The sequence below is a fragment of the Mustela lutreola genome, chromosome 9, assembly GCF_030435805.1.
Source record: "Mustela lutreola isolate mMusLut2 chromosome 9, mMusLut2.pri, whole genome shotgun sequence".
Classification (NCBI taxonomy): Eukaryota; Metazoa; Chordata; class Mammalia; order Carnivora; family Mustelidae; genus Mustela; species Mustela lutreola.
Window position 1 is genome coordinate 966283 of NC_081298.1, and position 21558 is coordinate 987840.

The 21558-nt window shown below is 59.5% G+C and overlaps 1 protein-coding gene across 1 annotated transcript; it reads left to right on the forward strand.

The window, feature by feature from the left end:
• Positions 1-528: 528 nt before the first annotated feature.
• Positions 529-2487, forward strand: BHLHE23 (basic helix-loop-helix family member e23). The gene has a single exon (XM_059133725.1). It carries the CDS (start codon positions 529-531, stop codon positions 1210-1212), a length of 684 nt encoding a protein of 227 aa, XP_058989708.1. The 3' UTR covers positions 1213-2487.
• Positions 2488-21558: the final 19071 nt, after the last annotated feature.

Here is a 21558-nt window from a genome sequence, read left to right on the forward strand (position 1 = left end):
GCGCGCTCCCCGGTCCCGCTGCGGCCCGAGGAACGGAAGTCGGGATGGACGAGGCAGGTGCCCACGTGAGGCGCGAGCGTTCTGTGGTGGCAACCCCGAGGCGGCAGACCGAGACCGCCTGAGACGCCGAGAAGCCGCAGCCGCCCTCTCCACCCAGACCTCCAGCTCCCTCCATCCCAGCGGACCCCCACCCTGGCCGTCGGTCTCCGCCGCTGGAGCCAGGCTCGAAAAGAGGCGGTCACCAAGTCCCTTCTGATTGGATGGCCGCGAAGTCCCAGCGGGCGCCCCCGCACCTTAAAAGAGCAGAGTGTGTGGGAGCTCGAGCCCGGCCCGGCCCAGCGCTGCGCGCGGCAGCGAGGGGAGACCGGGACGAGCAGGACGAGGACCGGGAGAAGAGGAGGAGGCGACCCGGAGGCGTGGCCGAGGCGGCCAGAGAGGCCCGGCGCGCGGAGGCTCGGAGGCTCGGGGACCGACCGACAGCCGGACGGACGCGCGGCCCCGGAGCTGCGCCGCGGCGGACGCGCGGCCATGGCCGAGCTCAAGTCGCTGTCGGGGGACGCGTACCTGGCGCTGAGCCACGGCTACGCGGCGGCGACCGCGGGCCTGGCCTACGGGGCGGCGCGGGGGCCCGAGGCGGCCCGCGGCTACGGCGCGCCGGGCCCCGGCGGCGACCTCCCTGCGGCGCCCGCGCCCCACCCCGCGGCCGTGGCCGAGAGCAGCGGCGAGCAGAGCGGCGACGAGGACGACGCCTTCGAGCAGCGGCGGCGGCGGCGGCGGCGGCGGGGGGGACCCGGGGGCGCGGCGGACGCGCGGCGGCGGCCCCGGGAGCAGCGCTCGCTGCGGCTGAGCATCAACGCGCGCGAGCGGCGGCGGATGCACGACCTGAACGACGCTCTGGACGGGCTGCGCGCCGTCCTCCCCTACGCGCACAGCCCGTCGGTGCGCAAGCTCTCCAAGATCGCCACGCTGCTGCTCGCCAAGAACTACATCCTCATGCAGGCGCAGGCCCTGGACGAGATGCGGCGCCTCGTGGCTTACCTCAACCAGGGCCAGGGCCTGGCGGCGCCGGTGGCCGCTGCGCCCCTGACGCCCTTCGGCCAGGCCGCTGTATACCCGTTCTCCGCGGGCGCCCCGCTTCCCTGCCCTGACAAGTGCGCCGCCTTCTCCCGGACGCCCTCGGCGCTGTGCAAACACTGCAACGAGAAGCCATGAGCGCCCGGGCTGCTCCTCCTCCCGCACCAGCCCTGCATTTTACCTTGTGCCACCCTGCCCCGACTGAACCCCGCCCACCGGGAGAAGGCTGCCGGAGGTCGCTTCCAGCCCCCGCCCGCTGAACAGCGCGGGTAGGGCCGCCGAGAAGGTCGGAGCACGTCTGGACACGGGTTTGAGCGCAAGAGCAGGGCACTGGCATCTGCGCCCTGGAGGCCGCAGCACGCCCACTGGACAACCTCCGACGGGAGACAAAGACAAACCCTGCTTGTCTGGACACCGCGGCTCACCCTGAAAAAGAAAACCAGGACCACGTTGGGAGCAGGGACCGGCGTGACTCCAGGGGGAGTGGTCCTGCTGGTCGCCAGCGCAGGGAGAGCGCTTGGCTGGGCTTGGCGGCTCCGGGCCCTGGCGTTGGGTTCTCCTGGGACTGCAGGGCTGGCTCCAGCCGGGTGTGCTCCCAACGACAACCGCTGGTGCCAGGGTAGTCTGTCTCCGAGGCTTGGCGGCCCCGCGCTCCTGCAGACCAGTGGCGGATGCACAGGGACCCAGCCCACGACTGTTTGCTAAGCAGCTGGACGTCGCCCTTGACCCTGGAAGACCCTGGGCAGTAGCTGAAGTCAGAGTGTGTTATGTTTAGTTTCTTGCCTGCCTGGAGGCACGAGCCTCTGGGGGTGAGTGGATCCCAATGCTGGCGGCCTCCAAGTCTGCGGAATCTGTCCCCTAAACCGTCCCTGGACTCCCCGGCCACCACCGCTCATGCTGGAATGTCCCCGCCAGGGTGTGGCCTGCACGGAGTTGGATGGAGACCTGCCGCATGCCCTCTGCTCACAGGCAGTTGTACAGAGGACAGTCCCCACACTTGGCCTGGGCTATCAGGGAAGGGCCGGGTCTAGCCCCACTGACCTCCACACCAGCCCCCTGCGTGTTTCCAGGGGCGGAGGCCGGGCCATGGGTGAGTCGCTGGTGGGAGGGGCTGCTTCCTGAGCTGGGAAAAGGTGACGGGTTTGTCTCCTGGTGTTGGGGTCTGTCTCCTTGATGAGGGTGCATGGTGCAGAATTCTGCCGCCGTAGGGGTCCACACGCTCTGCTCAGCCGGCCAGCTACCCTGGGGACTGGGCTGTCCCAGCGCATTTGCCCTCCCGCCGTCCTGCTGCAGTATCCGGCCTTAGTAACCCAGTTTCCTCGGCCGGTGGCCGCTGCCGCTGCGCTAATGAGGAGAGGACCTCGGCCCTACAGAGCGGCCTGTCTGAAGCGTTTAACTTTAATTAATGCATTTCAAAAGGCCCTTTTGTATCTGCAAAATGAAGTGTGTGATTAAGCTTTATTCATAAAGACATATGCTTAATACTGGTTTTTGTTAATTTCCATATTTATATCTTCACTGTCTGCTTCTCCCTAAAACACTACGTTATCGGTTTTGCACATTCAGAAAGCTGGGAGCTAGGGGCTCTGTTTCGAATCCTGTTTAGGTAAGCAAAGGCAGGACAGCTGCGAACTCCAATGCCATTTACTTCCAGGACCATTTCAAAGTGCTCCTGAATCAACTTTATGAGTCACTGGTCATAACCTGAAACAGCGTTGCTCATCCTGGCTGAAACAGACGCCTCTGGTGCATCATTTCTATTTGGAATGAAGTTACAGTTTTGTTACAGTTTTAACTTAGTTTTTAAAATAATGTGATTAAATTTTAATACTATATTAAACACGGTCACTGGTGGCTGAGGTTAGGTTCTCAGAGAGCTGTGCCGGTCTGGACCCCGCACTTCTCGGTCAGAGCCTAGAAAGTCTGTGGGGGGCGGACGGCTGCTGTGTGAACAACCCCTCAGTAGATGTATAAAATATGAAGAAAACAGGGGAAGGAAAAAAAAATCTCTGCACCCCACCTTGAATGAAAAACATTAAGTTTTTAAAAGGACCATCTAATTAATCGTATGTTCTTCCATTTACTTGGTTTTCAAAAAAATGAAATGTGTTTCTTTTTGGCTGCTCAGTCATGTGCTACATGATCCGTTGTTCTCTCCAGAACGTCAGGCTGCCTCTCGCGGCGTGGAACAGAGCGATCATTCCGTACGTGAAATTAGGCTTTTCAACAAGGCTAACATAGCAACCTGCTCTAGCAAATACAAGTCATTTGGCCTCCCCCATTCTAAGAGCTCCCAGCACAAAAGGTCTGGTCCTCCACGGCCCCTGTGCCCCAAATACAGTGAAGCAGCCTCCCCGCTGGCAAGCCCACCGCTGTCTGGAAACATCCGACGGGGGCTCTGGGCAGGCACTCCAGAACGGCTCGGGCATCTAACCCCCCAGAGCCGACCCTTCTCTAGCGCTGGAGAGTTCAACAGGAGAGGGCTTTGCTTATAACGGAGTTTGAAACAGCCTTTTCCCCCGTGCTTGTTTTTAGAACCGTCTTAGGGCAAGGGAAGGCGTACCTGCTGGTAGGTCTGGATGTGGTGTGAGGGAGTGTCGCAGTAAACCCGGGCCGGCCACACAGAGACCCGGCCACACATGAAATGGTAGCTTTTCTACTGGCTACGTAAGAGTAAATACATGAAATTAATTGTAATGACTTTTATTTATTCCCGTGCATGCAAAAGAGTGTTTCAAAACACAGTCAGTATCTTTTCATTATCAGGGGATATGGCACGTTCCTTTTTTTTCGTACTGAGTCTTCAAAACCTGGTTTGTCTTGCGCTTAGAGCTGCTCTCCGTTCAGACCAGCCCCGTTTTGAGGATCAGCGGCCGCACAGGTTTGTGATGCCCACAGTGGACCCTGTGGCCTGAGGCAAAGCTCTGAGGGACCTTTGTTTTCTTCACGCTCATAATAAGCAGGAAATGCCCGCTGATTCAAGGAATAAATTCTAGAGCGAGACACATAGGAAATGCTTCATCGTTGCTACTCTTCCAAGCCTGGGTCACCAAGGCCAGCTGAGGCCCGGGCAGGGGCGGGAATAGCTGTGGTCCGTTTTCTCCCACGAAGTGGCGGCCGTTTGTCTACAGTCACCCTTTCCAGCTGCCTTCCAGCAGCACGCTGGCCACCCACGCCCGGGCCCGGGGAGCCAGCAGCACGACGGCATTCCAGCCGAGGGGGTGTCAGGCAGCCAACAGTGCCTTCTTCCTCCATTAACCACGCCGTTGGGGGCCGCTGGCCGCTGCCGGAGCCCCTCGAAGATCGAGGTTCATTCAAAATCAGGCTGTGAGCCCGTGGAGCCCGGCTCATGGGGGCTTGGGGCAGGCTTCCCTGACCCAGTGGCCTCCCCAGGGGGCCCTTGCTGGGGTGAGGAGAGGCTGGCTGGTGGGCGGAGGTCCTGTACCCCTGCCTGCATTCCCTGACTGGCGCCTCCCCGGCCCGTGCGGGTGTGGACACGCCAGCTTCCCCGGCAGAGAGAGAAGCACAGGGGTTGGAAGACGGAAGTGGGGGTCCTTAGGGTCAGGCCAGTGACTGGGCGTTTCACGACAGACGCCCCTTCCTCTTTCTTTCTTTAAAATGCCGACAGCAAAGTTCTCCACCTCCTTTGGGTATTTTGGTGGGAACATTTTTAACTACTTGGTGAGATGCCACGGGCCCAGCACTTTCTGTTCCTGTGGGCTCAGGACATCTGACGCCCAAAGATCTTTGTTTCCCTCCAGGTAGGAAACTCGCTCACCGAAAACAGCATCCCTGGTTCTCAGTACTGGGTAACGGCATCCACGCTCGGGGAGCGGAACTCCGTCCTCACCTAGCTCTGCCCCAAGGGACCCGGAGCTCAGACAGGCAAGGGCCACCGGCCCCCGCGCGTCCGCTCACAGACCCTCGTGTGCCAGTGTGTTGGCTTCTTGGTTGATTTCATCCCAAACCCAGGGCTTGTCTTCATTCGTGCTGATGTTAGTCAGATATGCGGGGAGCTCTGTTCATCCTTATGAGGAAGCTCCCAAGTGTTCCGGGGCAGACACCTGCTTTGTCAAATATGCATGTCTGTTTCCCTTGCAGGTTGGGACATTACAGGAAGAGGCACCTCCTCCCAGAGGACAAATGTTGTTTCCCTAAAAGGATGCGTGAGATGCATAGAGTGTCGTTCCGAGCGGCACGGCCTGTCTTGCCTCGCCCTTGGCCGAGAGAAGTCTGATGAGAGCGACCAGGCGGGACCCCAGAGCCCCGGTTAATCCCGCAGACTGTGGTTACGGCAATTGTATCCTAGGAATTTGCCTGTGATACGTCCCGAGTCTTTAATCGCTCTCGGCATCCCGTTTTAAGGGATGGGAACAGAGGGATTTACAATGTATTAAATCATTTCCCCAACAATTAATTACCTCTTTGGATCATAACCCTGGATGTTGTGTTCTATACCCAAACAAAAGTCAGTTTCATACCATTAGAAAATTAATACACATTGGGACGCCTGGGTGGCTCAGTTGGTTAAGCGGCTGCCTTCGGCTCAGGTCATGATCCCAGCGTCCTGGGATCGAGTCCCACATCGGGCTCCTTGCTTGGCAGGGAGCCTGCTTCTCCTTCTCCCTCTGCCTCTGCCTGCCACTCTGTCTGCCTGTGCTTGCTCTCGCTTCTCTCTCTATGACAAATAAATAAATAAAATCTTAAAAAAAAAAAAAAAAAGAAAATTAATACACATAAATTCATACACATAAAAGCCAAAAGGCTCTCTCTGATCGTTAGCAAAATCTCCTTTGAGGCCAGTGTCTTCCCATGTTCTAGAATGAGTCTGAAGTGCCCCGGGCCTTTGTACGGAGAAGAGGGAGGAGAAGCTGTGATCTTGAGGCTCTCTGAGTAGGAGGCGAGCTGCATTATTTTGAAAGTGAGCGTAGGGCAGGAGCCTGTGAAATGCGGGGCTAGAAGGGGGTCTCGGAATAAGGCTGTGTCTGTGCTTCTGCGGCTGGCTGTGCGGGCTCCCCGGGCTGGTGCCGGTCAGGAGGCCGAGGGCCAAGGGCCGTCGCTCTGTGGCTCCCGTGGCCGCTGCGGTCTGCGTTCCCAGAGACACGGCTGTCAGAACGCAGAGCGGAACCGGATGCGGGCCTGGCCAGTGGCCTCTGTCCCCCATGACGCTCAGGCCACATGGGGGTGCCCAGCTGACGGGGGCCTGTGGGGCACCTGGGACAAGGTCCTAGCTCAAGGGTTTCTTAGCAACAGTGTGCCTGCATGCTGGACGGGAGAGCCTTCCCAACGTGCCCGGTTTCACCTCCAAGCCTGTTTTGTCTGAAATGGTGAGGCCACCATCAGTTGCTGTCCTGGGGCCCCTGATTCAGCCTGACAGGAGCCCAATCTCCCAGCCCCATGTGGACGGGGCTTGGGTGCTCCTGAGGCCACAGCCAGTCCAGGAAGTGGCCACAAAGCCCAGACACCAGTGGGCCCTGTAACGCTCTCCAATGGCCAGGAGGCATCTGACGGGACGCATTTCATTCCACAGCCTGGCTTGGCTGGCTCTCGGCCTGCAGCCCTGTGTCACGGAGGCACCGAGGTTACAAATCCCTGGGAACGGCCTCTAAGTCTCAAATGCCCGGGGCAGGGTCCAAGATCCGTCCCAGCCCCCCGCAGCTGCCCAGGCGGCTCCAGAGCCTGTCGGAGAGGGGGCTCGTGGGACCCCGCCCGCCAGCTCGAGGTGGTGCTGGTGGAAGTCAGGTGTGCTCTGCCAAGGAGCCCCCCACCTCCCGGGCTCTGTCCATGGAATGCAAGCTGAGGAGGGAGCAGCTCATCACTCGGGAGCAGGGACACCCATGATTTTTGGTAACAGATTCAGAAACTCTACATCTGGGAGTCGGTTGATGCCAACGGGCAGCCGGATGGCTGATGGGAAAGGGCCTCTGAACGGGAGGGTTGAGGTGTAAAGATCCCTTCTTCCGAGCGTAGCCCTTCCCAACCCGTTAGGCTGGACCAGCCCGACGGCCAGTGCCCTTCCTCGGGCTCCCACGGAGAGACTGTGTGGGCAGCACCTGCATGTCAACATCACAGACAACAGGGAAGACATTTATTTTATATTTGGGAATCTGGGATTCTAGAATAAATTGAAAGGCTTCTGGGGCGCCTGGGTGGCTCAGTGGGTTAAAGCCTCTGCCTTCGGCTCAGGTCATGATCCCAGGGTCCTGGGATCGAGCCCCACATCGGGCTCTCTGCTCAGCAGGGAGCCTGCTTCCTCCTCTCTCTCTCTCTGCCTGCCTCTCTGCCTACTTGTGATCTCTGTCTGTCAAATAAATAAATAAAATCTTTAAAAAAAAAAAAAAAAAAAAAAAAAGAAAGGCTTCTTGCTGCAAAACGCCGCTCTCTGTGTGCACTGGAGTCTCCCCTGGGGCTGTGGCGTAGGCAGAGGTGCCCAGAATGAGGGTGCCCGATGGGGTGAGAGCTTCGCCCCAGCGTCCCCACGAGCTGCTTCCAGAAATGCCTGTGTTCAGGGAACAGAGTGTGTCCCCAGGCCCCTTTCCCGGCACACATACCCTTGCTCATTTTGTCTGTCTGTCTGTCTCTGGCTCATTCTCTCCTGAAGCTGCTTTTGGGGGTGGGGGGGATGAAGAGCCTATAACTCTTTCCTTCTCTCTGGGCAGCACTGCTCCCCTAATGAGCACATGTGGTCCTTAAAATATTCCACATGTATTCCGGTGTCTCCAGACCCTGGTCACTACTCTCGGGCAGACCCGACTGCTTCGGGATTCGGGAAAGCCCAGCCGGTCGGCAAGGGAAAGGCAGATGCAAAAGAGCAGCTGGCCGGTGGCTACCAGCCCCGCCCGCGGCCTGGGGGGTGCAGGGTAAGAATGGGCTGCGGCCTCTGTCATCCTCTGCCCGGGAGTGTGTCCTGAATCTGCGCACGTGTGTGTGTGTGCACATGTGCTCCTACATGTGTCCTGCTCTGCACGGTTTCACCTCCCACACAGTCCCTGGGTCCTTGGCTGCCGCCAGGGTACCGAACAGTGGCACCGTCGCCAGCCCCCACCCTGCCCTAAGAGGTCTCAGCAACTCCCCACCTTTTCGTAGATGGTCTGGCCTTGAGTGTGCTTGACTGAGGTTAGCAGGTCGACCCTCTTGCCCACTTGTTGGGACCGGGTTTCCCCAGACACAGATGTTCCATTTTAAGCCCCGGAAAATCCTAGGCCAAAGGCCGAGTTGATCACCAGGGGTTAGGTCCTCAAACGCTTTCTGAAAACCGGAGAGAGGGTGAGCCCCATAAGTAAAACACAGGCACAGTGTCCTGCTCTCTGCTCTCACACCCCCGTGGACATCCTGTCTCCCCACGGACGCCCTTCCCTGCAGCCTAGGCCAAACCACGAATGTGAGCCTGGCCGGGAGCAAATGGGTCAGCGCAGGTGGGAGCTCACTGCCGCGCCCGTGGCCGTTCCACAAGTGAGGTGAGGCTGCTTGACGCAGACCACAGGCAGCGCCCGAGAGAGAAGTGGTTCGCTGAGGGGACCTCCTCCCAGCAGGGGCTAGAGGGGCCACGGCGCTGGGTGCCGCTGTGGTCGGGGCCACGGCAGAGAGGAGCCAAGGGCTGGACTAGGGAGGGGCCGTTCCCCGAGCCGTGGCCCCTGCCCGGAACCTGCTTCTCCCCCAAAGATGCCTCCATCCAGCCCGGCCAGCCCTGGACACCAAACCGCCCCCACCGAGGTTTTAGGAGAGACCGTTGGGCGGGGCTGAAGGCCCGGGAGCCGGCCAGGAAGGAAGGACAGACAGCGGCCACCGCCACGGAGGGAAACTGTCGGAGCAAGGGGAGCCCACGGGGATCAGCGTCTCCTAATGAGCACGTTGTCGGGCGATTTCACTCTAATTTTTGCTTAATAAGGCTGGTTTGAGACGTAATTTTGAGGATCCACGCCTCCGCTAGACCCGCTCGTCATGGTGACGGGCCTCTCTCCGGCACTGTGGGGGTGTGTCGCTTCATTAATACCGCTCTGGAAGGTGGCTGTGCTGACAGATGAGGGACGCCGATGGCCTTTCAAGGATACCGACTTCATTAAGCAGCCTCATTACGGCGGCCGAGGGCTAAATATGTCATTTTAAAGGGAATGCTCGGCTTTCAGTGGCTTCCCCTCCCCCTCCCCCCACCTAAGTGAACGAATACTGTTTCCAAAATAATCACAAATGAACGACAAGGTCAGAGGCTCCTCCGCGGGCTCCAGCCAGCGTTTACCCAGCGCCCGGGGCCGGACGGCGGAGCAGAGCGCCGCGGGCAGCAGGATGGCGGCGGGGGCGGCGCGGGGGGGGCGACCCCCTCTCCTCCTAGTGCCGACGGACCCATGGACATTGAGGGACCCACACCAGGGGCTTCGCTCTCCCCAGTCCCACGTCAGCTTTGTGGTCGGCTGCCTGGTCCCCACGGTCTGCCGGAGGCACGCTCTGCGCCAGGAGGGGGGGGCATTTCGCGAGCGGTCCCCGTCCCCGCCGCAGGGCCAGCCGCTGAAGGGGTGGCCCGCCGTCTCCCAGTGTGACTGTCTCCTGTCGGTGTTGTGGTAAGACAGACCTAACTGGCTGACGTTTCAGCGAGGTGAGGACGCCGTCCAGTGACGGTGAAGGGTGTTCTCAGCGCCGTGCGGCCGTCGCCACTGCTCCTTCCGGAAGGCCCGTCTTCCATCTGTAATTTGACTGGTTTCAAGCCGGGCTCGTTAGGGTACAACGTGCATCCAGTAAAACACGTGCTTGGACGCACCGCTCAGGAACGTGGGAACCTCGCGCAGCTGGGGAACCGCCGCCGCGGCCAAGATAGAGAAGGCTGCCATCACCCCAGGAGGCCTTCCTGCGCACGCCACCCCCGCCCGGCCGGCGGGCTTTCTGGGCCTAGAGTCTTGCTTTGTTCCAGAACATCTCCTAGGGAGGGATTGTTCACAGGTGGCCTCGGCATAGCGCATGTGAGGCTGTCCGGGGTCCCCTCTCTGTGCCTCAGTCTTACCATCTGCAAAGTGCGGTGGTAATCTCAGTAGCATATGGGGTTTTGAGGGAGCTGTACGAGGTGTTTTCATAAATCTTAGCACCATACCTGCCCTACCTCAATTTTTGCAGAAGCCTCGCATGGGCCACTATGACGTGAAGAGACTTCTTGGGTAAAGTGAGTAGGCCAACCCTAGTCTTTACAGAAAGACCTGCTTGGGGTGTATCGACATTTCCCAAGACAGTTCTAGCTGTGGCTCCTGCGGGACAGGGTCCCAGCACCATCCATGCTGACCTCTCTCGGAGGCAGCCTGCGTGTCCCCCACGCTTCCTCCCCTTCTCAGAGACAAGTCTTTTGGGTTAAGACTCACATGGCACTGGGGCACCTGGGTGGCTCAGAGGGTTGGGTGCTGCCTTCGGCTCAGATCATGATCCCTGGGTTCTAGGATTGGGCCCCGAGTCAGGCTCCCTGTTTGGCAGGGAGCCTGCTTCCCCGTCTCCACCTGCTAATGCTCTCCGTCACTATCTCTGTCTCTCTCTCTCTCTCAAATAAGTTAATTAATTAAATTTTTTTTAAAAACACACGGCACGCCTGGCTGCCAGTGGTGGTCTCTGTGACAGGTGAGAGGGGCCAAGAGGTGGCAAGGAGCCACTGAGGTGGCCCGTACTCAGGAAGGGGAGACGAAGCCAGGTACCCCTCCCCGCCCCTTGCTTGTGAAGGGCCTGGGACGGGGGTCCTGCACGGATTGAATAGGACGTGACAGTTGTGGTCGGGGAGGGGGCCCTGAGGAGTGCCCGGCCGGGATGGCCTCGTGATATCACTTTCCCTCTACTGCGTCAGCCGGCATTAGCCCAAAGCCACCCCAGACTCTCCTGGGGCGCTCAGGAAGCCGTCTGCACAACCTCGTCATGAGACAGGAAACGCCTGCGGCACATGCACAGTGACAGGAAACGTCCAGACAGCGGACACGGCCGGGCACGGTGGGAGGGACACGGCCGGGCACGGTGGGAGGGCCTTCATCCTCCTCAGACCAGGTGCCAACCGCCTCCTCCGGTCATACCAACAATGTGAGGGTCATCAGGGTGAGTCGCCAACGTCACGCGGGGCCTGGCTGCAAGTGACCCGAGCGTCCGTGGCCGCGCCTTTGCGTGAGGGCCCCAGACGTCAGTGGGGAGCTATCTTCATAAACAGGAGGCATTCATAATCCCCTGTGTGGCAGCTCAGTGATCTGCCCGGCGACGAGGGAACGTTCCAGATGAGGCTATGATGACGTTTCCGCACGGAGCGACCCGAGGTAAATCTTTGCAATTTCCATTTTGTGGAGATTTAATATAGACTGCTGCCCTGTTGCTGGCTCCCATTTAATCCGAGGTCACTCATTAAATGGAGACGGGCAGACGTCGGTGGGCCGGGCCTGTGGGCTGAGCTGCGGGTTGGCCTCCCCGGCACCCGTCCCAGATGGACGGCTGCTGCCCTCGATCTGCGACGGGCGCTAATCTGAAACCTTGACCTGCTTCTCTGCACATTCCACATATTACATGCGACCTGGACACCCATGATGGAAGGCTGTGCGGCCGCCACCAGGAACCAGAGACAGTCACGCTCACGGACCCGGAGTTTCCAAGATTTACCAAGTAAAAGCGTGACCAGAAGCACTGTCTATAACAGGCTGATTGCCGTCCTACAGGAAGAAAACTGGCGCAGCTATAGATCTTTCTGGAGGGAGCAGGGACATGGCCTGCCGCAGGGCTTCTGCAGAGGAGGCTCCGGGCCCGCAGGCCAGAAGAGAGGGAGCCCGGCCCCCAGCAGCACCTCTATACTGAGTCGTCTCCCCACACTGTGAATATCTTTTCTTAACACCAGGAAGCAGGGGCACCTGGCGGACTCTGGATTCTGGCTCAGGTCCTGACCCAAGTGTTGTGGGCTCGAGCCCTGGATCTGCTCCCGCCAGGGGAGGGTCTGCTTAAGGTTCTCTCCCTCCGCTCCTCCCCCGCTCACACACTCTCTCTCTCTAAAATAAATAAATAAATCTTAATTACAAAACAAAACAAACAAGCAAAAAAAACCCCCAAACCGGAAAGCAGCAGTTGTGGGCCAAGCGGAGGCTCTGGTCCTAACCCTGGGCCTTGCGGTATTATGCAGACGGGAAACTGTGCCATCAAGTTAAGGGCCTGGAGAAGAGGCACCTGACCTGGACGCCCCAGCTGGCTCCCAAGTGAGCGACGGTGGAGGGAGTCCGGGGAGCTGGTGTGGGGGGCAGGGGGTGGCCATGAGCCTGGGTGGACAGCCAGCCGCAGGGCAGGAGGAGGCCAGGGCGATCCTGTCCCAGAGCCTGCGGAGGTGGCCCAGCAGCACTGACCCGCTCTCTGGGGATCACAGACTTCGGCCCCACAGCAGCAGGAGAACCCTGACCCTGACTCCTGCAGGGGAGGTGGAAAGGTCTACACTCGGTGGGCACAGGCCCACCTGCGCCTCCAACGGCAGAGTCCCATTCCCCCACATGACCTGTGTCCTCCAGAGGAGGACACGTGGCCGTGGCTGCTCCAGGACCCTCGCCACAAGCGTGTCCATGAGATCCCCCCGGGATGCGTGTACGTGCGATCCCCCGCGTCGTGGCGGCTCCACGGCACAGCCCGGCCGTCCCGCTGCGTCTGCCTGGCGCCCTTGTCGGGGCTGCTGGAGGGTTGGGGCTTCGCGGTACTGACCAAGCGGAGCTTGGTGGGTGCCCTCCGTGGCGCGCGCAGCGGACATCACCTGGCAGGTGGTGTGAGGGACGGAGAGGCGGCCACGTCACTCACCGGGGCTGGAGGAGCCAGAGCGCAGTCTCCGCTTCAGCAAGCCAGGCAGGGTCCTGGGACACAGGTGATGTCCCACGGTGGGGACTTGGCAGGGGTCCTGAGCCCTCCAACGGGCAGCTGAGGTCTGCTGAGCCTCTGACCGATGGGGGTCACAGGAGTCCTCACTCCAGCCAGTGGGGAAGACGCGTCACAACAAAGGAGTCAGCTGGGGACCCCAGGCGAGAGGCCCAGAGCCCACCCCACCATTTTATTCCGGCCTGGATACCTGGCTGGGCCCCTCGCGGGCGCATCGAAGGTCTGTTGCTGCATAACAAAGCAGTCCCAGACGCCGCAGCCTAAAACAATCATGTCACGGTTCGCAAGGGTCCGCATTCAGGAGTGGCCCGCTGGGCAGTTCCGGGCAGGGACTCCCCTGAGGTTGCTGGCGGAGGCTCTGGTCACCTGAAGGGTCTGGGAATCCCCTTCCAAGGAGGCCCCCTCATGGGGCCCGTGGCCGCCTCAGGTTCTCGCCGCGTGGCCTCTCCCCGGGGCACCCGGCTGGCCCCCCGCGAGCTTTGGCTCACACCCTCATCTGGTGACTCACAGCTTCCTCTCCCCACGCGGTGCTCAGAGGACGCCTCGGTCCAGCTCACATTCAGCAAGAGGGAATTAAAGCCTCCTTCTGAGGGGACAGTTTTCCCAGAAAGCTGCGCCTTGTTAAGAGCACACACTGGGTCAGTTCACTCAGGGATTTGAAGAAAAGACCCCCTTCCTGTACATAAAATTGTCCCCCCGCGAACGAGCATAGGGCCTGGATTTCACCTTCAGACGTTTGTTTGTTTGAGTTAAGCTTGAGTTAAGCTCCGGCGTGGGGCCGGGCGTCCCCAGGGACCCCTGCTGAGGAAGCTCCTTTCTGGGTCCTTCCCCAGAGCACGTTGCTGTCCTCGGTCTAGGGGTCTTTGTTGACCATCCTTGCAGACAGTGACCTGTGTCCCCTGGGCCACCCGTGTCCCCATGGCCCCAGGTTCAGCGCCTGCGTGGTGCTCGGGTGTGAGGCACTGCATAAGTGACGAGGTTGCTTCCTGGCCTTCAGCGGGACCCCCTCCTCAGACCACACTGGGTCTCCCAGATGTCTCCCGGGGTCCCTCTGTCCCCCGGCGCGCTGCCCCAGGGGTGGCAGGCTGGGGGAAGACACGCAGATCCACTGGTTCTGTCAGTCCCCTGGTACTGCCTTTTATTGGCAGTAATAAATGCCTGTGCTAATTAATGGAATGGGTTTAACAGCCATGATGACTGTCACAGGAGTGGCCCTTCTGGGTCTTACATAAAACCCTCAAAGATAAAATTTCCTCTGCGGCGTTTTCATTAAGTTTCCATTGTTCTGAAATGAAGCAGAGCTATGCTAGAACATTCTCAAGGGGCTGCGGGAGTCCCACATCTATGCTTGGCTTGGGAATAGGGTGTGGGGCAGGGTGTGGCCCTCAGATCCCGGGATCTGGAACGTGTCCTCAGCACCCGTCCCTTCCCGGCGGTGGAGACCAGACTACAAACGGGACACTGACACCCCCAACAGAGCCAGAGGTCTAGACAAGCCTCTGGCCGCCTGCACCTCAGTGTCCCGGTCTGTGGGGGGGACATGAAGACCCTCCAGGCTGGGGAGGTGCATGCCTGTCCCCCTTGGGCTCAACAGACGGCCCCGCAGCACCCAGGCAGGCAGCCCTTGTACAAATGACCTGCTCAGGGTCCCTGGGCAGCATGTAGGGAATGGGGTCCCTGGAAACCGACTCGTGCAGCTGGTGCATTTTCTCTCCCAAGTGGATCAGCTCCCGGACTTATCCGGGACCTTTGCTTGGTCACCAGCGCCCATGCCAACTGCCCACTGACCCCTTGCAGCCGGTAGAGAGGACACAGGCAGCCACGCTTCCCAGATGTAGGGACAGGAGCCTCCAAGGTTAGGGTGCGGAAGCCCTAAAGCAGAGCCCATCCCAAGTGCAGCCTGGGCCCTCCCTCTGCAGAGGGAGGTGCTCCTGACCTGGAGGTCGACAGGGTTGGAAGCTGACCAGGGGGCCATGGACCAGGATACTAGTTTCCACCATCGCTCATCCACACACTAACAAGTTAGTGGCACAAACCAGAGTAGGACTGAGGGTACCTCGTCAGCAAACCAACTGTCTCAACTGCTGTCTCCACCTCAGTATCTCAGACCCACGCACGACCACCAGAAGGGGCTTGTTGAAAATCACGCACCTGGATTTTCGAAAACTGAGCTCAGACTTCTGCTAATTCTTCTTTTTTTATTAAGATTTTTATTTATTTATTAGAGAGAGAGGGACACCGAGAGACCGAACATATAGGCAGGGGGAGTGGGAGGATCATGACCTGAGCCGAAGGCAGACACGTAATGACTGAGCCCCCCAGGGACCCCAACTTCCTGCTAATTCTGAGAGTTGTTCTGCCTGGCTGCTCTCAGCTTGCATTTCTCTCCCCGGCCTCCCAACCCCCACCCAGGGCCACTCTCTTCCTGTCAGCGTGGGGAGAAGTCCACGTCACGTGAGGTCTGGCCCAACCTTTCCCTCCACCCAGGAGGGGACTGTGACCTCTGGGTGTCCCCACCCGTCCCTCGGATACCTCCACAGACTTGGGAGGCAGCTCGCCAGCAAGCGGTTACTCTTCGTCAACTGAAGCCAAGAGCGGAGGCTGCAGATCAGCGCCCAAGCCGCTGCTGGCCTTTCTGTAAACCGCCAGGCCAGCCCCAGCAAGGCGCTCCCCGGCCACCAGCAGGCCCAGCCACGAATCATGAATATTGATGGCACGGCCTTTGTGAGGAGCGTCCCGCTCCGGCCTCCGCAGAGCGGTGGGCTCCGAGATCTCCCCGGCTTTGTTGAGTGTCAGGACGCACGGCGGCGACAGATGGACATTCGCCTCCAAACCTCCGTGCACCCAAGCACAGCACAAAGGGGCCCGGGATGTTTTCAATATCACACACTTGCCTCGGGGCCTGTCTTCAATCCCATTTACCGAGGGCTGGGGCTTTTTTTCATCAGTCAAATGCCTTAAGCACTTTGTCAACTTGGACATCTGGCCGCACGGCAAAAATTATTTTATTTGCTAAAATATTTAATAGTGTGGCAGGGTTTTGCTGGAGACCTGGGCCTTCATGGCACCTGCGGCGCCGGCCAAGAACCACGGGCCCTCGAGGTGGACCTGGCTCTTCCCGCTGGAGGAGGGAGAATGTGCTCCCCTCAGCGCCTGGCGATGGCTTTGTGGTCCACCCTCCCTCGGCACAGTGAGGATCTGGGAAGTCCGAACACAGTTGAAAATGGGCTCCAATAAGCCCTAGACACACGCGTCCACAGCGGCACTGTCACCACACTGCTTGGTGCTGCTTGGGACCAAGATGTAGCCGAGGATGAAATCAGCCCAAACGCCCATCCGCCAGCGAACGCATAAACGGAATGTGCTCTGTCTCGACAGTGGTTCATTCTTCACCATAATGAGGATGGAGTTATGGCCCACTCTGGTGTGGATGGGCACTGAGAGCATGGCACTAAGCAGGAAGCCAGGCACGAAAGGCCACAGAGCATGTGATCCGACTTCACCAAGTGTCCACAAGAGGCAAACGGAGAGGACGGAAGGTAGAGGCACGGCTTCCAGGAGCTAGGGGAACGGGGCAGGGCCAGCGGCAGGCATGGGCTGGCATTCAGGGGAGGCAAGAAGGTTCTGGAACTAGACAGTGAGGATTGCACAACATTAAAGAGCACCCGGGCAGCTCAGTTGGTGAAGCCTCTGCCTTCGGCTCAGGTCATGATCTCAGGGTCCTGGGATGGAGCCCCGCATCGGGCTCTCTGCTCAGCGGGGAACCTGCTTCTCCCTCTCCTTCTGCCCCTCCCCCTGCCCGTGCTCTGTGTCAAATGAATAAATAAAATCTTTAAAAATAAATAAATAAAATATAAAAATGCTTAAAATCATAAATTTGTCAGAAACAGTCACAAAGTTGACACGGTGCTGGTATTGATTGTAATGGCCTTGAACCTGATCATCAGAGGTCATTCATAATCAAGGAAGTGCGCTGAGTGTCCAGCATAGCTCTCTCCCGAGGCCACAGTAATGAACAAAACAGTTGGCTTTGGTCCTGCAGAACGCACTGCTGAGAGCAGGCATGGACAGAAATCAGATAAGTCAGCCTGAGTAGAAGGAAGTCTTCCTGGAGGAGGTGGTGTTAGGCTGAGCTCAGGACGATGGTGGGGGGGGGGGCAGTCCAGGCAGGGGGACAGCAGGTGTGGGGAGGCCCTGAGAAAGCAGTGTGGCTCTTGGGGACAAGAGAAGGATGACTGGGGTGGAGAATAAAGGTACCCTGATCCTGCCCCGGGAGAAGTGGGTCACCCATGTAGAAAGAAGGTGGACCCCAGGGCAGTTTGCATGCCCCCTTGTGCCCTTCCCTGAGCCTGAGCGCCTCCCGTGTCCCAGACCTGGTGAAGCTCTTCCGTCACGGCCCCCACCCTTCCCTGCAGAGGACACTGCGGTGTAGGGAGGCTGGGTCACGGGGAACACCATGCACCTTCCAGGTGAGGCGTCAAGCCTGCCTCAGGGCTACAGGGAGTCCCTTCCAGTGCCTGCTCCAGAAAACACCCCCAGGCATAAGACTCCTGACAAGTCCCAAGAAACTGGCCAAAGTCTGTGGTGTGACAGTCAGCTCCCAGGAAGCGGAGGTCCCCGGTGTCATGCAGAGTTCTCAGCCCTGGTGAGGACCTGTCTCCATCCCACACCCTTTCCTGGGCCACCTGAAGAGGCCATCACCAGGCACACAGTGCGTCATGGCCTTGCAGGAGCAACCAAGCAACCTATGTGTGCTTCTGCCTCAGACTGGCCTCCTCTTGCCGGCCAGCAGAGAAGGGCTCCGGCCCCAGAGCCACACAGTCTGAGGACCCCATCCGCCAATGCCTGAGCCTGGGGGATGGCTCAGAGCAGTAGATGCTGCCATCTGCATCTGCCCAGAGCACCAGAAGTCCTCACCCAGGGCCAGGCTGACAGGAGACACAACAAAGGACACAGAGGAGGGCCAGATCCCGGACACCAAGGGGAAACGGAGCCCTCTCCAGTCTGGAGGGACTGCCAGGCCTCAGAGGCTGGCGTATGGGGCACAGTAGGCGGCGCCTTCTGGGGTGGTGGTCTGGGTCGCTCACGATCCTGTCCCCAGAGAGGCCAACAGCCAGTGAGCAGGGTCGCTGCACCCAGCCGGCCTCAGATGGGCCCACCCCACCCTCTTCAGGCCCATTGCCTCCCTCCAGGCCTGTCCCTGCCCCTATGCTCGCTGCCCCTCTCCCCCACCTCCTGCCTGCCCGCATGTCTGCAGGCGCTGGGTGGGAGGTCAGAGACGGACCCACTTGACTCCATGGGAGGTTGGCCAAGGCACCTCTGTCCCCCTGGATCCATCCCTAACCCTAGCGCAGGACTTTCTGGGGAGTTGGAGGAGCAAAGAAGATTCCCGAGGCTTCCACATACCCAAGAAGCACTCCTAGACCATTTCCCCCGATACCGCCCAGAGGGGCCTTGGCCTGCAGCCCCCCACACAGTCCTGGCTTCTGCACCCTGTTATCAGAGCCCAAACCTCCTACCATCTCTTCCCCATCACCGTCGGGGGGGCCTACTCCGGCTTCCCCGCCCAGGCCAGTCCGTGTCTCCATCCCACGGGGTGCTGGGCAGGGCCCCATCCTAGACGCCTGGCTTCAGCTCCTCGGACAGGCCCAAAGGCCTGGGGTGCCCAGCGAGGACTGTGGAAGGGGTTCAGGCTGGTCCACCCCACCTCCCAAAGGGCACAGCCGCCAGACAAGACTTCTCTGCAGAGGAGGATAGCGGCAGGGGCAGCGCCTGCTCCACTGGCCCCAAGGGGAGGAGGCATCGCAGCCCACACGCCCACGCCACTGCCCACTCTGGACGCTGTGTCCTCCACCAGCTTCTTCAAACAGGGACATTTGTTCTCCTCTCAAGGAGACCGGCTCCTGGGGATGAACCTTCATGTCCCCATGAAGGCACCAGCAGACGTGAACTGGGCTGCCAAGGCCACCCTCAACGTGGCTGAGTGTCTCAGGCTGACGCCGGGTCCCTTGAGTACCCCCCAGCTCTGTGGCCGCGTCCTCGTGGGTCTGGGCCCCGCAGCCCCCTCCGCCAGCAGCGCCAGGACCCCAGCCGGCTGGTTTGGGCTCTGCTGTCCTCTTACCTTTAGATGTTCAGCAGCATGAATATTCTGATTTTTTATTGAAAACTAATTTGGAGTTCTCACTCTCTAAGGGGCTTCTAATCACCAAAAACCGCCTACGGCAAGAGTTGATTGACAGGCCAACGTGGCCACTTCTGAAGAACAAATTGGCCATTGGCAGTGCCACAGACAAAGGGAAATGCCAAGGGCTTGTTATTTATGAGCTATTAGGGAGAATGCAATCAGCATCTGCTTCCCACATGGGCAAAAACACCTGTCAGACATCAGGAGACCATAAAACAACACACATTTAATAGTTACTTTGTTTAAAAAGTCATTAAAATTGAATGTCAGCTAAAACTTAGGAAAACATTTATTCTTCAAACCCCTTTGAATCTTGCCAGTGAGCACAAGACAGGGCCAATTCTGCCTGGTACAGGCACACAAGTGTGTCAACGGGGAGGGGGCTCCCCGGGGCAGCATCAGGGACAGAGCAAGGCTAGAGGAGGACCCTGTCCAGCAGGGCCTGGGATGAATCCCACCCCCGGCCTGTCGGGGCAGGGTTGTCTGTCTCCGCTGCCTCAGGCGCAGCTGGCTGGACAGGACGCACCCCTGTCGGGGCCCCCACTAGGTCTGGAGAGCAGCCCATCCCCATGGCTGGCCACCCTGGCTGTCCCCACCTGCTGTCCTCCCCCTGCAGAGTCCTCGTGCCGTGCTGACAGCTGAGGAGGTGGGCTCTCTGCCCACAGGGAGTCAGGGGCAGGGCCCTCGCTTTTACCTCCACGAGAGCTGCTGAGAAGCCACCAGTTAGGGCCAATTCTGGAGAAGGCTGCTGACGGGAACTCAAGGCCCCAAGCCCAGGACTGGGTCAGAGTGGTGGATCGGTCTGGAGTGGCAGCTAACCCGGCAGCCAGAGCAGGGTCAGGCCAGCTCTGGGGAGTCTCCGCACCAGAAGCTTGGGACAACCTGCTTCCCGAGTCCCACTGCTCGCAAACAACAGATGGTTCCTGGCACAGAAATTGGCCTAAGGGCCTTGCTGTCCAGTCCACTCCACCACGTGGGTCAAACATTGAAGGTTAGTGAGAGGTTTGCACTTGGGAAAGCAGGGGCAGAAAGCCCTGCTCCTGGCGAAGCCCACTGTCATCTCAACCCCACTGGACAGCAGGGAAGGGAGACCAGGTTGGCCAGCGGCACGTCCATGATCGTCCCCAGACGGGGCGGAAGAATGGCGCCAGGGTATCAAAGTCAGGTCAGGCCCAGGCGGCTGCACCAAGTAACCAGCCAGCACTGTGGACTTTCGTCCAGCTGCTGTGGCCCTAAGAAAGTAGCCGTCACTCCGTTCTTGGCCCTTCTTTGCCCGGGGCCTGTACGGTGCTGCTGGGCTCAGCTCAGGGCTTCAGACCTTCCCAGGACAATAGGACAGGTGGACATGGAGACCCTAAGAGAGAAGTTCTAGTTAGCCAGCTTTGACCATGTGGCCAGTGTGGCAATGGACCAAGGAGCAAAGGCTTGTACATTCTTCACCAACAGGAATCAATCCTGGTGAAAGTCACGTCCACACAGGGGACGTGGAAATGTGTGTAGCCACGGAGACTAATGACCATGGACTTCAGCTGGCTCCCTGAGGAAACCCGGAGAGCCCGTCACAGGATGGAAACATTCTGGGGTCAAGGGGTTTGGGGTCTGGGCTCTGGTGTCCTCTCACGTGGCGCCTTTAGATCTGTCTATGCTAAGATCACCCACTGGGGGAAAGTAGGGGGGACAGGACAGGAGTCTGGACAGCAGAGCAGCTCTCCTGCCTGCAAAGCCATCATCCTGGGAGAAAACAGCAGGATGGCGGCAGAGGTCAGTGGGAAAAACACCGGAACCCTGAAGCCCCACCCTGCCGAGCAGACCAGGGCCACCCAGGGGCTCGTCCCCAGGCCCCTCACCCAGCCCGGCCGTGGGGACTCGGGGACTCAGGGATCCCAAGGAACGAGGAACATGGGTTTGGGAACACAATGGGTGGTGAGCATTGGGGGGGCTGGTCTTCTTGTCTCTGTCTCTGTGCTGGAAGGGCTGGGTGAGGGGACTCCCCAGCCCCAAACTCCCAGATGACTTTCAGAAAAGCTTTTGGACATTTTACTGTTGAACAACATTCTAATCCCTGTAGGACAGGGCCGCTGACCTGCGGGGACACTGAAAGGAGCTCTGGAGTTGGACGCCAGGGCGCGGCCAGCTGGAGCCGATGGTCGATGGATACCCAGGGACCAGGGTTGGAGACGCCGGAGAGGGACGCCGCCCAACACAGTCATGGCCCCGGACGGTTGACCACATGGCCCCAGCGGGGACGAAGTGTCCTCACAGAGGGACCCAGCTGGACCGAGGCAGGCGCACACAGTGGCTTGAAGCATCGTCTGCACGTGCTGCCTGTCTTCCCCTGAGGTCTGTATCCCCACGCGCTTGGCTTCCACTTTCCCAGCCAAGGTCCATCAAGGAAACATCCTCCATCCATGAAGGAGAAAAGTATGGCTCCGGGGGGGCCGATGGTGCCCACCGCC